General features: G+C 45.6%; 1 protein-coding gene across 1 annotated transcript in view; it reads right to left on the reverse strand.

Annotated features, from left to right (window-relative positions):
* The window catches only part of ATP13A1 (ATPase 13A1), a 547,512-nt gene that overhangs the window by 388,473 nt on the left and 139,816 nt on the right, over positions 1-19,223 (reverse strand). The window contains exon 12 of the mRNA XM_069604021.1: positions 9,368-9,488. Coding sequence (XP_069460122.1) covers positions 9,368-9,488 — 121 coding nt within the window. The remainder of the gene's footprint in view (positions 1-9,367; positions 9,489-19,223) is intronic.

Consider the following 19,223-nt stretch of genomic DNA (forward strand, 5'->3'; position numbering starts at 1 on the left):
ACATTAGATATCTTGCATGCAAGGACTTAAGGCAGTTATTTCAAGGAGCTATTGGAATAGAGACTTACCTGCTTACTCCGGTCCATCCACTTCAGCAACCTCCATCGGATCAATGAAGTAACTCAATTATGGAACTACAGAGTAACCGCCCCCCTGCCAGAGAGTGTGCAGGACGGAGAGCTTACCCATATAATAGACAAGGTGAGCCAGGGAAAGAGAAGGATAACACGGAAGGAGGTGAAAACCAAAACCAGCTCCACACAGTTGGCTAATATCTTGTTTCAACTTGCAGACGAACATCTCCTGATGCAAGACAGAAGGGAAGACGCAAGCAGGCCCTCATTAAGCAGAACACCAGTGCAGACATCATCCTTCGCACACGAGCACGCCCCCGTGGACACCAGGTGAGCGTGACATTTGTGAGCCATTCTGCCTGTTATTCTTTGTTAAATAAATGGGGATTTGTGGGTAGAATGGTTCAGAAATCAAGGTTTGTTTTTGTGCGCAAATTAAATAAATAACCCACATAGTCTCTTTGAGGACCACTAAGAATATAAAGGTAGTACTGTACTTACTTTTTTTGCAGAATGACCAGGTTTCTTCGGATATGTCATTTGCAGTGTAGATGCGGTTGATTTTCAGGAGAGTAGTCTTCACTGCGATTGTAAAAAGAAAAAGTTAGCAATTGTGTGTTTAAAGCAGTGATACTGTACACGTTAATTTTGCATCTTTCGTCAGAGTATTCTCCTTTGATATCTCAACACAGTGCATGTGTCCATTTCACTTCTCTATGTGCTGCCTTTGTATGTTATTTGCAGTATGTTAGTTGAACGTGATTCGGTAATTAGTACAATTTATAGTTTATGAAAATGTCTTTTTTTTAAGCTGTGTTATCCATAGCACAGAGGTTTGTGAGTGATAGGTCATTATAGTAGATGGGAAAAATGTCACTACTTTCATATAAGTACAAATCCGAAAAATTGGGGGACCCTCAGAGGGAGAGGTCACCACAGCAATCGGGAGCTTTTATTTTTCTCATACGATTGCATTGGAAGTAGTATTAATGTAGGTGGTACATTTTGTGACATTTTCTAAGGGAAAATTGAGTTTTGCGCTAAATAGGGAGGGCTGTTACGTATGTATAGGTTATGCGGGAGACAGTAATAAGTAGTGCAGTTTGTCAATGAAAAAAAAATAGGACGTCTTACACTTAATGGGGTAGCGTTGGTATGTATTGGCTATGCAGATTTAGTGGTATTAATTTGTTTAAATGAAAACATAAAGGTTGCACATGTTCTTTGAATACAATATGCATACCTGTACTTTATACTCATGCATGTGTGCATGCATGGAGCTGTATGTAGAAATCCGTGACACTTGCAAAAGAGTTTTTGAAGTAGGTGCTTTGCAATGATATGCGACTTGCATTCAGAGTGATCAATAGTACATTTGAAGTGCGATATTTTGATGACTGAGTTAGGTGTAGAGATGTTGAATTTGATTGGTGGATGGTTGCGACTGCTTAGCTGTGTCCAATGAGGGAATGGATTTGCAAATGATGTGGAAAGGATAGAAGGACTGGCTAAGAGTTACGTGCTGCACGTAGACAGTGCTTGCCCGCGGATAAGGCTTGTCACATACGGGGTTCTACAGCAAATGCAGCATGGAAAGGGGACTGTAGGCATCGGCCAATTAGATGTTCACATTGCTCTTTTGCTGAAGATGGCAGAGGTGGAGAGAGTCAGGGTTTTGGTGCTTGGAGATTTTTGTCCATGGTTTACAGCACTATTCCGAAAGTAGGCATGTGGCACACAATTTCGATGTGAGAGGAGTGGAGGTGGTGTGGAGCACTGAGACTGATCACAATGTTGCGGCAATTCTCCAAGTTTGCAGAGACTTGCATAGGATGACCAGTCCCCATGTGGTACATATGCACTACGGTGCTTGCCATTTGGGCTATATGAGTTCACGTACTTTGCTGGAAGATTTAGAACAGTTGGTGCAAGCAGTCATTAACAACTTTCCAACTGCAAAAGTAATTTTTTCTGTGTTACTCCCTAGAGGAAAATGGGACAACAGTTCTGTTTTTTGTCCTGATCAAAGTATTGGGCGGTGTATCATCAATCGCGGCATGTGTTCTTTCATGTTATACGAGCTGGTATGTTTTTCTGCAGCCACGAGAACATTGTTCCAGGTAATGCGGCTTATTTTGCAGCAGATGGTGTTGCGTTATCTTCTTTGGGAAATGCCATGTTCTTTTGGAATGTAAGGCTTGCTGTGGAGAAGGTTCTGTAATGGTTGCAGGAGTAAAGTAAGAAGAAAAAATATAAACAAAAAAAAATACAACAACAGGTGTGTATGTAAGGCATCTGCCAAAAAAAAAAAACGTCTCTTTTCAGAGCCCACCTTAAAGGGGAAAAGGGGAATTATATTTAAATGTATAGTCCCGCTATGATCCTCTACGTGTCCGCGGACATGGCGGTAGTTTGCAGGCAGCGTGTATTACGAACGGGGATTCTGGGGTGGAGACATATGCAAATGAGAATGTACGAAAGTAGGGATTGGTCAGTAAAGTTCAGTGGGTGTGTTCTGAACGCAGAAATTTAGTGAGAAGTGCTTTTCCCCGACAGGAGACCAGACAGCCATGGCGCTGTGTACTCGAAAACAGATTATCAGGATTTTGGGAGACTCATGGATACATTGGTTGAACGTGCATGCAGAAAGCTGTGGTCCATCTGCAGATATTGGATTTCCTCATGTGGAAGTGCACTGGCATGGTGTGCGTGGAATGAGGTGGCTGGACTTGGTACCTCTGTGTGCTACTTTACAGACAGAGCGTCATCCTGATATACTAATCATTCATTGCGGAGGAAACATGTCTCTAGAATTTCTTTGCAATTTGCATTGAAAGAAGGTCTTGCAAAGGTCATGGACATGTTTCCAAATTGCCAAATGGTGTTTTCTCGTATTGCACAAAGACATATGGCTGCGCTCTTCTGCATTTGGTCCACAAATGGAGAAAGCGAGGCGCAATGCCAATAAGGCTATGTAAGAGATGTTGGCATGTCCTCCTTCCACAATGAAAACATTTTGTTTCGCAATTTTTCGTAAAGATGGAGTCCCTCTCACATATGCTGGCAATCAGATTTTTCTTCGCAATTTACAAAATGCATTGCAACCTTTTTGGGATGCATAGTCACCTATTTGGGAATCCGTTTTTTTGAATCCACACTTTTTGAAACACACACACAACATCACCCAAAGGCTCTTTTCAGAGCCACTACTTACTCCCAGCGAAAGGTGCATTGGTTTTGTCCTGCTTGCACCCTCCATTTTTGTGCGTCCTATCACTGTCCACGGACTTTTTGAAAAATGCGCGTGGGCCTACAATGGTCACTTGATAGTTCTATTGTTAAACTGAGAAAGGCGGCTCTGAAAAGAGCCTTTGTCATTTTGGTTGTTTTCAAGCTTATTGCTTTTCAAGACACACGACACACTAGGAGAGGAGGGCAAAGGAGGGTAAGGAAGGGACACCAGCCACGGGGATACGAAAGGGCAGGTGAAGAGAGAGAAAGATGTAGGGTGGCCTTTACTTAGGTAGGGGGCAGTTCTTCTGGTGCTCCGTGACCGTAGCTTCAAAAGCACTTCAAAGACTCTTCCCCCCTGCAGAGTACTGCGTTGCAGTACATACACAATATTGTGACCCTCGAAAGGCAAGGGTCAACAGCATCGCAAATGGCTTGTGAGGCAGCTGGAGGGATGCGCACCACAGGAGTCTCTCTTGTGGTGAGAGGATCGGACACGGAGGATGCTGTGGAGGAACTCAATCTACTACGTTCTTCACATGGCACCACCTTGTGAATGGCGCACTGTGGAACGAAGTTAGGTGTCACTTCATGGTTGTCGTACTAAAGCTGTACGAACCAGGTCTCCCGCGACTCAGCAGCAACTGGCACTGGTTACACCTGACCAGGTTTGCACGTGCTTTTGGTACGTTCACAAAAACAGTAAATAACCGCCACACCCACGACTCCTGGCGAGTACTTGTAGTGCGGAGTTCCTCCACCTCATTCTAGTCTTCCTCTTCTTCCTCTATCTCTACATCCTCACCCGTATTTCCCTCTGCAGGCCCTTGGGGAGGTGGTGGTGGTGGAGGGTTTGGGGTGGTGCTGAGGCTAATGAAGCAACTGTAGCCATGAATGCCATAATGAGTAGTCGACTAATGTTCGTTACAGCAATAAAGGCAGCACAACTGAATCTGCTATAGCCAGAAGGACAATGAAGATGAGCTCAGGGGTGTGGCCATTTATAGGGGTGGAGGGGTTTGGCCCGTGACCACATTGATCACTGAAAAGCGTTGCAAAAATTCTAAACAATAAGTTCAAAGGTAGGCCAATTGTATGGGACATGTGAAATGGTGATTTTATACTGTCAAATAATTTCCCATGTTTGTATAAGTTCTTTTGAAATGTTGCGGAAGCAGACAAACTGCGCAAATTAGTCCACACGCTCAGCGTGGGTAAGGTCACAGGATGACATTGTGAACACATCCGCGAGGGAAATGGGTGCCCGCTGGACAGCAAATGCAGAGTAATGGACATGCGCATGCGCGCAGGTGTTCTACAGACAGTGTTCGGCTCCTGAAACTAATTAAAAGTGCGACACAAGTGACACGGACAGTTATGGACAGGCGCGATGTTTGCAGTACTTATGGGTGTTGTGCGCATGTTTGCCTCACACCCTTCCACTACAACAAAAAAATTGTCAAAACACACACACAATCAAGAGAAATACAGGGGGAAGCAGATACTGAAACGAATATAGGGGAATTGGGGTTTAACACAGGCTGGTTGTGAGAGGATGATTTGTGTGGGGATGAAGGGATGGATGTTTCATCAAAACATTTATCATCTTCTTGAAGGTTTGGGGATGGTTCACTAGGAAATGGAGAAGGGGGGCAGGTACAGGTGGGACAGCGATATCGTATTTTTCCTCTCACATATTTCTCTACAAATTGCCTTAAACTGTTAAAATTGTCATTCAGTGTGTCCATTTTCAATTCTATCCTTTTCAGCGTGTCTTCCTCTGTGTACTTTGTTGGCGTTTCTTCTTTTTGTACCTGGTCTGTTAAAAATATATATATGTTAAATGCCCATAAAATACCGACCATTAATTTCCTTATGCAGAGTACTGTGTACCATTATTATCGCCATCACCCGACATTTCCCCCATGCAGAAAATTCTCCTCTAGCCACTCCAAAGTACTGCACATTTCTGTGTCAAAACAACAGAAATACATTATTTCTTCTGCCCCTCATAAAAAAAAATGACATCAGAAAAATGAAGGTCACTTACTATTTTGTTGTAATTTTTCTTCCTTGTACTGTGTGCGTCTACTGCCGCTCCTGGCTGCACAACTTTCTGTGAGGTAATTACGTTTGAGGCATACTTTTTTTTGATATGGTACAATCCATTTCATTCTACATGGCCATTAAAATGCATGGTTAATGTTTCACACGGTTCACTTAGTTATTTATTAGTACTTATAATGTCTTTAAATGTTCTTTTTCAAAGTTGTGCATTTTTTATGTAACATAATAATACAATTTCAGATACCCCCGTGACTGTTTGGGTAGTGTGGACTTTGTCCGCGCCAGACCGCAGACAGGCGCTCAGTCCGTGCCTTTCAAATATCATTAGCGTGGGGGTTCAATATGTTCTATGTTACATGTATATAAGGTAAGGAAATTATAGTACACAGCTCTCAAAATCATATGATGAAAGTGTATATTCAGTAGAATAACTTTATTAACGCAATGTTATGATTAAGTTCCCCTTCTAAAAACCTGTGAAATTTAGTAAAAGAAAATTTTGTTAAAGGGACGTTATGGTTAAGTTGCCCTACTAAAAATCCCTAAAATTCACTAAAAAAACCAAAAACATTAAGGGGACGTTATGCTTAAGTTGCGCTACTAAAAACCTGTTAAATTCACTAAAAAGAAAAAGTTACAAACGTGACAATATGGTCAAAGTAAAACCGAAAAACCCCTGAAATTCGCCAGTTATGGTAGGCTAAGCAACCATACCTGCCCGAACCACTGTGCACTGGTAACACTTACACCCAGGACATGAAAGATGGCATCACAAATGTCATTGATGATAACACATGTGTAGCCCCTTTGTTTTTGTTCACTGATATATATATATATATATATACACACACACACACACACACACACATACACACACACACACACACACACAGTAAAAAATCTTTGTTAAAGGGACGTTATGGTTCAAAGTAAAACCGAAAAACCCTTGACATTTGCTACTTATGGTAAGCTAAGCAACCATTACTCTCGCCACCTACGTGCATTGCTAAGACTAACACCCAGGACATCAAAGATGACATCACAAATTTAATTGATGACATCACTGATCTCACATGTGCATGTACTTTTCATGAAAAGTCTGCACAAGTGAGTCTTATTATAATGTTGATAACAAAACTGTCAAGGGTCATTGGCATAGATGACATGAGCTATGTGGTGCATTAAGCAATGCACTGACAAATAGCATTCTATTATGAAGTTCTATAACGTCCCTTTAACAAAGTTTTTTTACTGAATATATATACATATCAGTGAACAAAAACAAAGGGGCTACACATGTGATACCAGTGATGTCATCAATGTCATTTGTGATGCCATCTTTCATGTCTTGGGTGTAAGTTTTACCAGTGCACAGTGGTGCGGGCAGGTATGGTTGCTTAGTCTACCATAACTGGCGAATTTCAGTTTTACTTTGAACCATAATGTCACGTTTGTAAAGTGTTTTTAGTCTATTTCACAGGTTTTAGTAGCGCAACTTAAGCATAACATCCCCTTAAAGTTTTTTTGTGTGAATTTTAATATAAATATATGTGGAAGTGTTTCTTTGATGTGCATTACTAACTGGTTTCAGTGTACTTACCTACAACTCACATCTTAAAATAAGCCTGACTGCTCTGCCACTCTCCCTAGGTCTCAGAGTAGTACAGACTGATACAAAGAGGTTAGGGGTCATGGGGGTGGGGGGCTACAAACCACTGGGATAGCTTAAAGTCTTACCACCAAGTGGGACTTTAGGAAAACTTTTCTAACAATTAAATCTTCCCTCTGCATGAGATCCTCCTCCCACTGAGTACTGAATATTCCCCATTGGGACTATTAGGCATCGGCCTCACCTCCCTAGCCTCTTGTAAAGGGGCTCCCCCATCTAAAGCAGTGATAATACTTTGTGATTCGTCATAAAGGATACAAAGAGACTTGTTCTCAATGTTATCGGATGGAGAACAGGGGGAAACAAATGCTTTGCGTTTACTTACTGACCCCCCTCCCCCCCCCCCCGACTCACATTTTGCAAGAGGACTGGATGGGTCGACTGGGAGTTGCATTTACTGCCGTTGCTTCTGGTGAGAGTTGCCCAGGAGCTGCGGGTGTAAGGATCTTTGCGGTCGGATCCAGGAGCAGAGTGCAACCCTTGGAGATGGAGAAATGGAAGATATAATGCAGCCCTTTCAAGACACTTCACAAGACGGGGAAAGGTGATCACAGACTATGGCAGGAGTCTTTCGAGTTACAGTTTTAGGGTCCTTCCAGAGCAGGATCCCCTAAAGATGGGAAGCTGCAATTTGGCAGGAAGGTGACATACCACAAGCAGTATGTAACTATGGAACAGCGCCTGTTCTGGCGAGGTAGCCCACTGGAGATCTGGTCAGTCTGCCGGGTAGTCAAGGGACATTTACAAAGGCTCAGGATGGCTGGATCCTTGAAAACGCTTCGAGACTGGTTGGTCCCACCAGTCCAGGGGTGGAAGTACTGCTCAGGGTCTATGCAGATCAGGTAATCCAACAAGGTTTCACTGTGCCAGGCGCAGGAAGGGCTGCCAGGCCTCTTCAGGAGTCTCGTTCAGATCTTCAATTGCCTGTTCTTCTACGAGGAGTTCTTCGCTCCACTGCGGATCTGAAGAAATCGCTACAGGAGTCATCTTATCCATAATCCAGCCTGGAAGCAAGTCCGAACCCATCAATGCCAAGGATCTGCACCATTCAAACCGCCACGAGTTGTCCAATCCGGGACAACTACTGGTTTCAATCATACCCCACACCCAGACGTTCAGGCACCCGATATGTGGAGTGACACCAGACAGTCCTACCCACCTTCTGTGACTGACTGACACACAAATGCATGCACACATGCCAGCGAAAGCTTTAGCTTTCCCAGGAAAGTACAGGCCCTTATATGGGTTGTTCTGACCTGGCAAGGCAGGAAGAAGGCAAAACTACAATATGGCACAAGACCAAGCGAACATCTTGTTGCACATGATTATAAGGCACTAGCCACGTTTAGTAGCCAGACACGTTAAACTCAAAATGTGCACACCAAACACAATTCAAAATCGTAAAAATGTATCTGCTGCCACCGGCTTGTCTTTGGCAAAAAAAGTAACCAAAAATCCCAGGTGTAAAAAGCTAGGGTGATACAATAGGGATAATTATGTGAGATGCAGTGTGCAAGGTTAAAAAGTAACAAAATGCAAAAAATAAAAAGCGAAACACTTCAGATAGTCTGAAGAACTATACGTGAACACATAACAAATGAGCAAAGACAGGGGAAATTAAGTTAAAGGCTTTACTTCCCCCTCAAAATTTAAGAACAGGTTCAAAAACAATGCTAAAAGATTGTGAGCCAATATATGGAGGGTAAGTTGCCAAAAGATAAGGTTTCCCCTACATAATGTAATTATGTAGTCTGGCCCAGTTATCTGCTTCTTCACTTCTTGCATGCAAGATTCTATTCTAGCAATATTGTGGCTTCTGTTCCTGTGGAGGCCTTAGTGATGGCGAGTTTTCAGAAAGCCAGGATGGAACTGGATTTGTCACAGTTTCTATGATACAGGCCATTGGCTATGGGAGAGGGAGCAAAGGATTCCCCCATCATAATCCCCCTAAAGAGCCCAACTGTGTCGAATAATCATGCACAGTTCATCCCTCATTTCTTCCACCATTTACTAGATGACCTACTCACTCCTGACATTGGAGAACTTGAAATCTGTGTAACAAAGGCAACAGAAACAGATGAATACTTTACTAGATCTTCAATTATTATTTAGAAAAGAAATCTATATCACAAGCCCCCAGAATGAAAACAAAAAAAGCCACAATTAACTATGTGCTACACACCAAATGTCAGTGAAAGAATGTAAGACATACTCTAAAACTGATCAGTCACAAAAAAATACAAGTTATTCCTGCAGGCTAAATAAGAGCTTTCTAGTGAGTCCCAATGAAGCGTTTAATGAAACTACAGAATATAAAGACACTTACTTGAGACCAGCTACACCCCTAACCACAAGACTGTCACTGGTTAAGGTGCCCGTTTTATCAAAGCAACAAATCTGAACTTTCCCAGCAAATGGTATTCGGAATGGTTCTGTACAGTACACATCTGAAACAAGATAAAACCAAACAATTTCAAACTGAATTGGTGCAATGAACTGATAAAAAAAAACTCCTCTAAACCATACCAGACATTTTTTTACTTGACTACTGCATGCAAAACGTTTAATTTAGTTATTCATGTGCATTTAGCTAAGTCACACTGTTTCAAGTTAGCGACCAAATAATTCTATCTTTGCGATTTAACTTTGTCCAAATTGAATATTTTCAATTCCTTTATGTTGAGATGGATTTCTAGAATCTGGTTGACAGATTTTAGGAGGCCATCCGGATTATAGTGAAAATGGAACTCGTAGGTTTGCCAAAACCCAATCAAGGTACGTGTATGAGCAGTCAATGCTTATTCTTGTGAGAGAATGAGTCGGGTCAGTGGGCATCAATGAGTCCACACAGTATGGCACGCAATAATTCAATTTATACAGCAAGTCTAAAACATAGTTATGTATTATAGGCCTTCTCAACACAATGTATCTAACAGGTAGTAGTATCACACACTACTCTGATACAAATCTATACAATCACCACAGTTCAGATATGAAATAAAGTAATGTATTCAGTGTTAGGGGAGTTTTCTTAAAGTCTACCCGTCATAAGACTTCATAAAACTATCCCTTGGTATACCGTGCCCAGCTTCTAGTACAAGTATGTTCTTCTCAAGGTTTTGGTAATATGGGAGAGTAGCAAGGATTTTCTTAAGAGGGAGATGTGAGTTGTGGGTAAGTACAATGGACCCAGTAAATACATAGTCCTAAAGAAACTCTTGCACACTTGTAGTTATAGCAAAATAGTTATTTTATATACAAAGTTAACGTTAAATCTCAGGTAAGTAAGTACTATTTCAAACGAAGTAACAATTTCAAATCAATGCAATCCTTAAAGTAAGTAAACCATAAGTAAAGAAGAACAAGTTACTTTCTTACCTGGTAACGTTCTTTCGATGGGATGGTCCGACGACGTATTCCATATCTATGACAGGTAATGTCCACAGCTGTGCTGCTTCGGCAAATCTTTGGCGTCTGTGTCGATGACGTTGATGCGCCGTCCCCGAGGACCTCCTCTGACGGCCGACGTCACCCGATGTGATACGTAGGACACACGACGCCCATAGCCTCAGTTACAGTTTTTTCCCAAAATGTGTGCCACCAGTTTTCTGCCAGTCAGACACACAAGGCCTTGCGGAACGCTAGCTGCAATCGCAAAAGAAATTCTGCAGCGGGGAAGGGAGGGAGCGATATGGAATACGTCGTCGGACCATCCCATCGAAAGAACATTACCATGTAAGAAAGTAACTTGTTCTTCGAGGGGATTGGGTTCTCCGACGTAATCCATATCTATGACAGACTCCCAAAGCAGTACCAAGCAAGGAGGTGGGAAAGAAATTAGAATACAAATTTAGCATGCCCAATCAAATTGTGGAATAGAGAACTGCCTTGCCAAAGGCCAGATCTTGCCCTCTGATGGAATCAAGGGAATAGTGACGTACAAAAGTATGTACTGAAGCCCAGGTGGCTGCATCACAGATGTGACGAATAGGAACTCCCCTCTGCAGGGCAGTAGACGCAGCCACTCCTCTGGTAGAATGGGCCTGCAAGCCAGCCGGAGGGTCCTTACCCGCCAAGCGGTAACACTCGGAGATAGCTAAAATAATCCAACGAGACAAAGTCTGTTTCGTCACAGCTTGTCCCAAACGCTTTCCAGCGTAACCAATGAAAAGATGATCGTCCACTCTGACCCGGGACATGCGCGAAATATAAAATCTCAACGCTCTCCGAGGATCAAGCCTATGGAGCCTCTCCTCTTCCTTACCAGGATGTGGAGGAGGATAGAACGCCGGAAGAACAACCTTCTGGCTCAAATGAAATTCCGAAACCACCTTCGGAAGAAAAGAAGGACGAACTCTAAGGACAACCCTGTCCTTGTGAAACACAGTGAAGGGTGGCTTAACTGAAAGTGCCTGTAACTCACTCACTCTGCGAGCGGAAGTAACCGCAACCAAAAACACAGTTTTCAGAGTTAACAGCCTCAAGGGGCAAGAATGTAAAGGCTCAAACGGAGCACCCATAAGAAACTTAAGAACAAGGTTCAAATCCCAACCTGGCACCAGAAAAGGCGACAGAGGGAACACATTAGTGAGCCCTTTCAGAAACTGCGAAATTAAAGGAATTTTAAAATAGGAACACTCTTCAGACGAGCGCTTAAATATGGACAGCGCCGCCAGGTAACCTTTAATGGTCCCCACTTGCAAGCCCCTGTGGGCCAAAGAAAGCAAAAAAGACAGAACCAAGGGAATGTCGCATTCAAAAGGATCCACATTCTGAACTCTGCACCAGTCGCAGAACTTTCTCCAACGGTACAGAGACTTCGTTGCCGGCCGCCTTGCCGAGAGCAACACCTCCATCACGTCTTCAGGGAGGTCCCAATCCTTATAACTCAACCTTTCAGAAGCCAAGCGTGAAGATTGAGGGATCTGACCTCTGGATGGAGAACCTGACCCCCCCCCCTCCCGTGAGAGCAGATCGTCTCGGTAGGGAAGACGATGTGGAGGGCGGATGAACAAGTCTAGAAGGTCCGGGTACCACGTCCTCTGGGCCCACGCCGGAGCAATGAGGATCATCCGGGAACTGAACCTCCGTAACCTCCGCAGCACTTGCGCACAGCAGTGGGAACGACCACTCCACCACGAACGCGTCTCCTAAGGCTCCTTTTGGAGGAAATTCCCGCGAGCAAAACCTTTCGCACTTCCGGTTGACACTGGAGGCGAAGAGATCCACTTGAGGGGTCCCCCAAATGGCGAAGATCTCCAGTAGAATCTCCTGAGCCAGCTCCCACTCGTGAGAGATCATGCTCTGCCTGCTCAGAGCGTCCGCCGTCTCGTTGTCGTCTCCGGCCAGATGAACTGCCGAGATCCAAACTTCCTGCTGGATGGCCCAGAACTCGAGCTGCATCGCCTCCCTGCACAGCGCAAGTGACCCTGCCCCCCACCCCTTTTTGTTGAGGTAGTGCATGGCCACCGTGTTGTCTGTTAGAATCAGGACACTCTTACCGCGCGCAGTCGGCAGAAAAGCCTTCAGGGCTAGCTTGACGGCCCTGAGCTCCAACAGATTGATATGGAGTCTGGACTCCGGAGACCAACGACTGCTGACTCAACTCGTTGGCATGAGCTCCCCATCCTGTGAGGGATGCGTCCGTCACGATCGTCACCTCCGGCCAGGGCAGCCAAAATGGGGCCCCCTTCATCAGATTGCCCTCGACGGTCCACCACAGAAGGTCCCGGGCTACCGAGGGCGGCACCTGAACAGGGTCCGACAGCCTGCCGGAGGACTGAGACCACTGGAGCTTGAGTGCCCACTGCAAAGATCTCATCCGCAGACGAGCCTCTGGCACCAGAAGAATGCAGGATGCCATGAGGCCGAGCAGTCTCAAGAATTCGGACGCTGGGAGATTCTGGGCAAGCTGAAACTTGTGCACCATCTGCTGAAAGTGAAGAGCCCTCACCTGAGGAGGAAAACACTGCCCCAGGGACGTGTCGAGCACTGCTCCGATGGATTGGAGCCGCTGCGTTGGTGTCAAATGGGACTTCTTTAAAATGAGGGAGAAGCCCAGCCTGTGAAGGGAGTGGCAGGTGACGGATAGATGATCCAGGACTTGCTCGGGAGAGCTCCCCCTGATCAACCAATCGTCCAGGTAGGGGTAGAAGTGAATTCCGCCTTTCATGAGATGCGCTGCCACCACCACCATGAGCTTGGTGAAAACCCTCGGGCGGAGGTCAATCCGAACGGCAGGACCCGAAACTGAAAGTGCGAGTCGCCAACCTCAGGTACTTCTTGTGCTTGGGATGGATCGGCACATGGAAGTAAGCATCCTTGAGGTCGAGAGACACCAACCAGTCCTGAAGTTGAAGGGCCTGGAGGACTTGAGAAAGAGTTACCATCTTGAACTTGACCTTCCGGAGGAGCTTGTTCAAACCGCGCAAGTCCATGATGGGTCTCAATCCCCCGTCTTTCTTCAAAATCAAAAAATAAGGGGAATACAATCCCTTGTTCCTCTCCGCTACAGGCACCAGTTCTATGGCGCCTTTCTCCAGCAGGGTTTGAATTTCCTGCGCAAGGAGCGGATCCGGACTCTTCAAAGAGGTTTCCTGGTGGATTGTCGTGCGGCCACTGCCGAAACGGAAGACAGTAGCCGTGGGTTATGATCTCCAGAACCCACACATCTGAAGTAATGGCTTGCCACTCTACAAGATGCTGCGCCAGCCTTCCCCCAACCGGCGAACCATGGGACCTGGCCTCATGACTGAGTGGTAGCAGCTGAGGCGTTGCCTGAGGGCAAAGAGGCACCTCGAGTACCTTTGTTTCCACCTCTGGCACTCCTACGATGGCCTCTGACTGCTAGCTCCCCTCGCTCTACTGAAGGACGAGTAACAGCGAAAGGAACCTCCCCTCCATTGCTGTCCCCTAGGACGAAAAGGCAGAGGTTGGCGAACTGCAGCGCCCAACGACTTCGCTGCAGGTTGGGAGGTCTGCAACCTCTCAAGGCTCTCGTCAGCCTTGCTGCAAAAAAGTGTTCACCATGAAAAGGCATGTTGAGGAGCCGGGACTTGTCATGATCTCTGCTTCCAAAAGGTCAGGGTTTTCCCATCTCCCTTGGAAGCAGATCCATAACCCAGGTTCCGAGAGCCAACCAGTCCCAATTGGGACCTTTTGGACCCAGTCCTGGCGCCAGTGGCACCAGGCTCATAAATATGCCCAGTCCCAGCACTGGAAGCGCCGGGCTCATAATGCTTGGGTGGACTTACCTGCAGCAGACCATGCTGCTTACTTGCCTGCCAGTTGAGCCTCTGATCCTCTTCTGTTTGGAACTACTTTTCCTGTTGGGTGGGGCAGGAGCCACTCCCTAGATTCAGAACACTGGAACTCGTCTGGAAAGCAGGAACTCTTTTCTTACCTAGGCGTGGCTGTGGAAGGAGACACCTAAGCACTACAGGATCCTATTTAAACCACACCCGATGGATGAATCAAGCTTTGCGTTATTCTGCATCCTCTGCAGCAGAACGCTCATCGTGTCTTCTGCATCTGATCCTGGGCCTAAGGAAAAAGGCTTACCATCCTGAATCCAGTCTTCAGCAACACCTATAAAGACAAGAAAGAACAGGTTAGCATTACGGTCTTCAGTGACAGCTCTTCACTTACCTGGTCCATCGGCTGTCACCAACGCCTCGCGCTGCATTCCGGCATCTGACAGACAAAGGCTTACCTACTCTTCGTGCGCTCCGGAGGCCTTCGGCACTGCATCCCGCATCTGAAAGACAAAACAAGGTGCGTTTAAAGTCATTGGGGAACTTTAATACTCACGTGCCATTACTCCTCTCCACATCTAACCCAGTGGGTATTATACCTGCAAAATAAAAAGACAGTTAGAGCGCATCGTGAAGCAGGCAACAAGCGCTTACTTACGTGCTTCCAGGCGCTTCTATTCATCACACGGGCTCCGTCTTCAACTCACTTCAGCCCGTCATCTGCCATCGCCGGAACCCTGCAAAACAAGAAACATCATTACTAAAGACTTTAAAGACATTAGAATTACTTGAAACTTACCGTTCGTGCAGTAAACGACGGACAGCAGTCCTCTGAAGTCAAGAGGCCTGCTCCCCTTATCCAGTGAAGAAACTGGTTACAGCACCCTGCCCTGAGGCAGATGGAGAGCACGGCGTTCACTTGCCTAAGGTGAGAGCGTTAACCTTTGGGGTTCTACAGGAGAAGAGAAAGGGAAGAAGAGAGAAACATTCAATAGCCCAGTTCCTTAATCCCATATTTTCCATCTGCAGACATCTTACCCTTCGTGCCAGATATACCGTGCACAGAGGTCCAGCCCAAAGAGCCAGCCGTGTGTTACACATCACCTGTGAAGATACGGTATACACCCAGTCAAGACCGGCGCCTCTACGGGAATCAAGTGAGCGTTACAGAACGCAAAGCCTACCACAAAACTCCCGTCCAGGCGCTATGGAAACCTCGGATACCGACCAGCTAGCCCAGTTACTTGGGGAACTAAGGGCAGACGTGCATGCAGCCCGTCAGGAAACGAACGCTCTAAGAAGGGAACTGATTATTTCCAAGGAGCGAACAGATGATCGCGCTAGACAATTGCTACAGTCACAAGCCGGACAGACTCCGTTACCCGCATCTGGGGGAAATCTTCCTTCTACATCCTCTATGAATCCAGTGCAGATCAACCTACCTGGGAATGTACCTCTGGCTCCGCCCAAACGATTTTCTGGTGACCCAAAGAGGTTTGCAGTATTCATCAATCAGTGCCGGTTGCATTTCTTATGCCGGCCAGCAGCCTTTCCAACTGATCAAGCTAAAGTAGCTTTCGTGCTTTCGTACCTTAGTGGCAATGCGGCAGACTGGTCGATCCCTCTAGTAAATCAAGATGATCCGGTCCTCCATGATTTTCAAGCTTTTCAGCTCAGTATGAAAAAACTGTTCGCAAGACATTCACAGGGGCAGGCCTTGGACAATGAGCTTCTTTCGTTGCGACAAGGTAATCAAGACCTTTTGGCTTATATTGCGTCTTTCAACAGACATAGTGGAAACTCAATGGCCTGAGGACAAAAGGATTACGCTGTTTTATAGAGGTCTACGTGGAGAGCTCAAAGATGTGTTAGCCCAAGTAGTGAATCCCCCACAAGATTGTTCGGACTATATAGACTTAGTCGTTCAAATAGATCACAGACTGCAGAACAGGAAGGCCGATTGTTCCAAGTTTGATGCTCGAGTATTTTCCAAACCGCCAAATCCTTCCAAAGGAGTAGACTCCGGGGAACCCATGCAAATAGGGGGTCTGAAAGGTCCTCCAACACAAAAGGAGCGGGAAAGGAGAAAACAGTTGCAATTATGCCTCTATTGCGGAAACTCAGGGCACTTTCTTGGAGACTGTCCGGTGAAACCTGCCAAGAAGGCAGTAGGAGCTGCAGTTACCAAAGTTACAAACTCTGAGCAGGGAAACGACCTCGCCCGACAAGAATAGAGGTCCTCTTGCCGAGCGTGAAAACCAGTTCCGTGACCTCGCATTTCGTGATACCTATGGTCCTCATTAGCCCTGATAATCCAGATCGATTACATCCAATTGAAGCTTACGTCGACAGTGGTGCCATCGGCAATTATGTGGATCATGAAATGGTTTTGAGGATGAATCTAACTCTTTGTCCCAAGGCTGTAAAGGACGTCATTACTACGGTGGATGGTACGGAGATAGCCTCCGGGCCAGTAACGCATACCACTCAAAAGGTGACGCTAGTAAGTCAAGATGGACACCATGAGAAGATCGTGTTCGATGTGATCAAGGCCCCTCAGTTTCAGATTATTCTAGGAATACCTTGGTTAGAGAAACACAATCCTCTGATCGATTGGCGAGCAAGAACGGTCCAGTTTCCAGAATGTGTCTCTACTTGTCACCCTCCACCTGGTGTTGCACTGGCAGCAATTTCTTCAGAGACTCCCCAGTTACCTCCCGAATACCTAGAATACCAAGATGTTTTCCGGAAGGATCAGGCTAACTCTCTACCTCCTCATAGGTCTTATGACTGCCAGATAGACCTGATACCTGGATCTACTCCTCCTTTAAGTAGAATTTATGCCCTCACCGAGCCTGAGAACCTTCACCTTCGACAATACCTGGATCAATACCTGGCAAATGGGTTTATTCGTCCTTCCAAGTCCCCTGCTTCTTCAGCTTTGTTCTTCGTTCCAAAAAAGGAAGGAGACCTTAGAACTTGTATAGATTATCGCTCCCTGAACCAGATCACCGTTAAGAATAGATATCCGTTACCTTTGATCCCTGAACTCCTGGACCAAGTCAGAAAAGCATGCATATATATGAAGCTGGATCTTAGAGGAGCTTACCACTTGTTACGAGTAAAAGAGGGCGATGAATGGAAGACGGCCTTCCGCACCAAGTATGGGCTATTTGAATATCAGGTCATGCCCTTCGGACTTTGCAATGCCCCTGCCGCCTTTCAATATTTTATGAATGATGTCCTCAGAGAGCTCATAGATGTGTGTGTTGTTGTTTACATTGACGACATCCTCGTTTATTCTTCATCGGAATCTGAACATCGGAAACACGTGAAAATGGTCCTCGAAAGATTGCGTCAACACAAACTTTTCGCTAAGTTGGAAAAATGTGTTTTCAACGTGACTGAAGTTGAATTCTTGGGATTCATATGATCACCTGGCGGAGTGCGTATGGATTCAAAGAAGGTCGATGCAGTTCTCAAATGGCCATCACCATCCTCCGTAAAAGGTGTGCAAAGCATGTTAGGCTTTGCTAACTTTTACCGCAGGTTTATCCCCGAATTCTCTCGAATAGTCCAGCCCATCACTGCCTTGTTAAAGAAAAACAAACGATTTGAATGGTCTACCGAGGCGGAACAAGCTTTCCAGGATTTGAAGGCTAAATTTATCTCTGCACCAATCCTAAAACACCCTCGCCCCGAACTCCCCTACATCGTGGAAACTGATGCTTCAAGCCTTGCCATGGGGGCAGTTCTATCACAAAAGGACCCGGTAACCAATCAGTTGCATCCCGTGGCATTTTGGTCCCGCAAATTCTCGCCTCCTGAAATCAATTACACGATTACTGACAAGGAACTTCTGGCTATCAAGTCTGCCTTTAAGGCTTGGCGGCATTATCTGCTGGGGGCCCGACACACTGTTACTGTGATTACGGATCACCGAAACCTGCAATATTTGAAAACCGCAAAAGCCCAATCCTCTAGACAACTCCGTTGGGCATTATTCTTTGCCGAGTTTGACTTCATAATTACCTATCGACCTGGTACAAAGAACGGTAAAGCTGATGCCCTTTCTCGGATGGGAGTGGAAGAACACTTGATCAACCCTAAACCTGTACCAATCATTCCCGAACAAAGAATTCTGGGTGTAATCGCCACAGAATCCATAGAGGAAGTTAAGGATAAAGCCAGGCAACTTGTAACTCCAGCAAACATACAGAATTGGCATCTGCAGGGAAAGGACTTTGCAGTAAAGGACAACTTATTGTATTTCCAAGAACGATTATACCTACCCAGCACAGATTTACAGAAAAAAGTAATCTCTTGTTATCACGATTCTTTAATGGAAGGACATCCCGGTATGGCCAAGACCTCAGAAAAGATCAAGCGCTACTTCTGGTGGCCGTCTTGGAAAAAAGATATCAGAGACTTTATAATGTCCTGTGGAGTATGCGCCCAAAACAAGAGTCAAAAGGAAAGACCAGCAGGCCTCTTACGCCCTATTGACATCCCACCTCGCCCTTGGCATACGCTTTCTATGGACTTCATCACCGATCTACCTCCATGCTCCGGATACAATACGATTCTAGTAATCGTGGACTTATTCTCCAAGATGGCGCATTTCATTCCGCTCAAAGGCTTGCCAACAGCAGCAACGCTGGCCCGAGAATTTCTCGAAAACATCGTCCGACTGCACGGTTTTCCTTCGGTTCTAATTTCGGATCGAGGTAGTCAATTTATTTCTCATTTTTGGCGAAGTTGCTGTCGGTCGGCTCAAATTGATGTGAGACTAAAGACCAGTCACCACCCTCAGACCGACGAACAAACCGAGAGGACCAATCAAACTCTGGAACAGTATTTACGCTGCATGCTGCAACAAACTGAAAAAACTTGGAAAGACATCCTTTGGATAGCCGAATATGCCTACAA

This window comes from Ambystoma mexicanum, chromosome 3q, assembly GCF_040938575.1.
Source record: "Ambystoma mexicanum isolate Mex_15411 chromosome 3q, UKY_AmexF1_1, whole genome shotgun sequence".
Lineage (NCBI taxonomy): Eukaryota > Metazoa > Chordata > Amphibia > Caudata > Ambystomatidae > Ambystoma > Ambystoma mexicanum.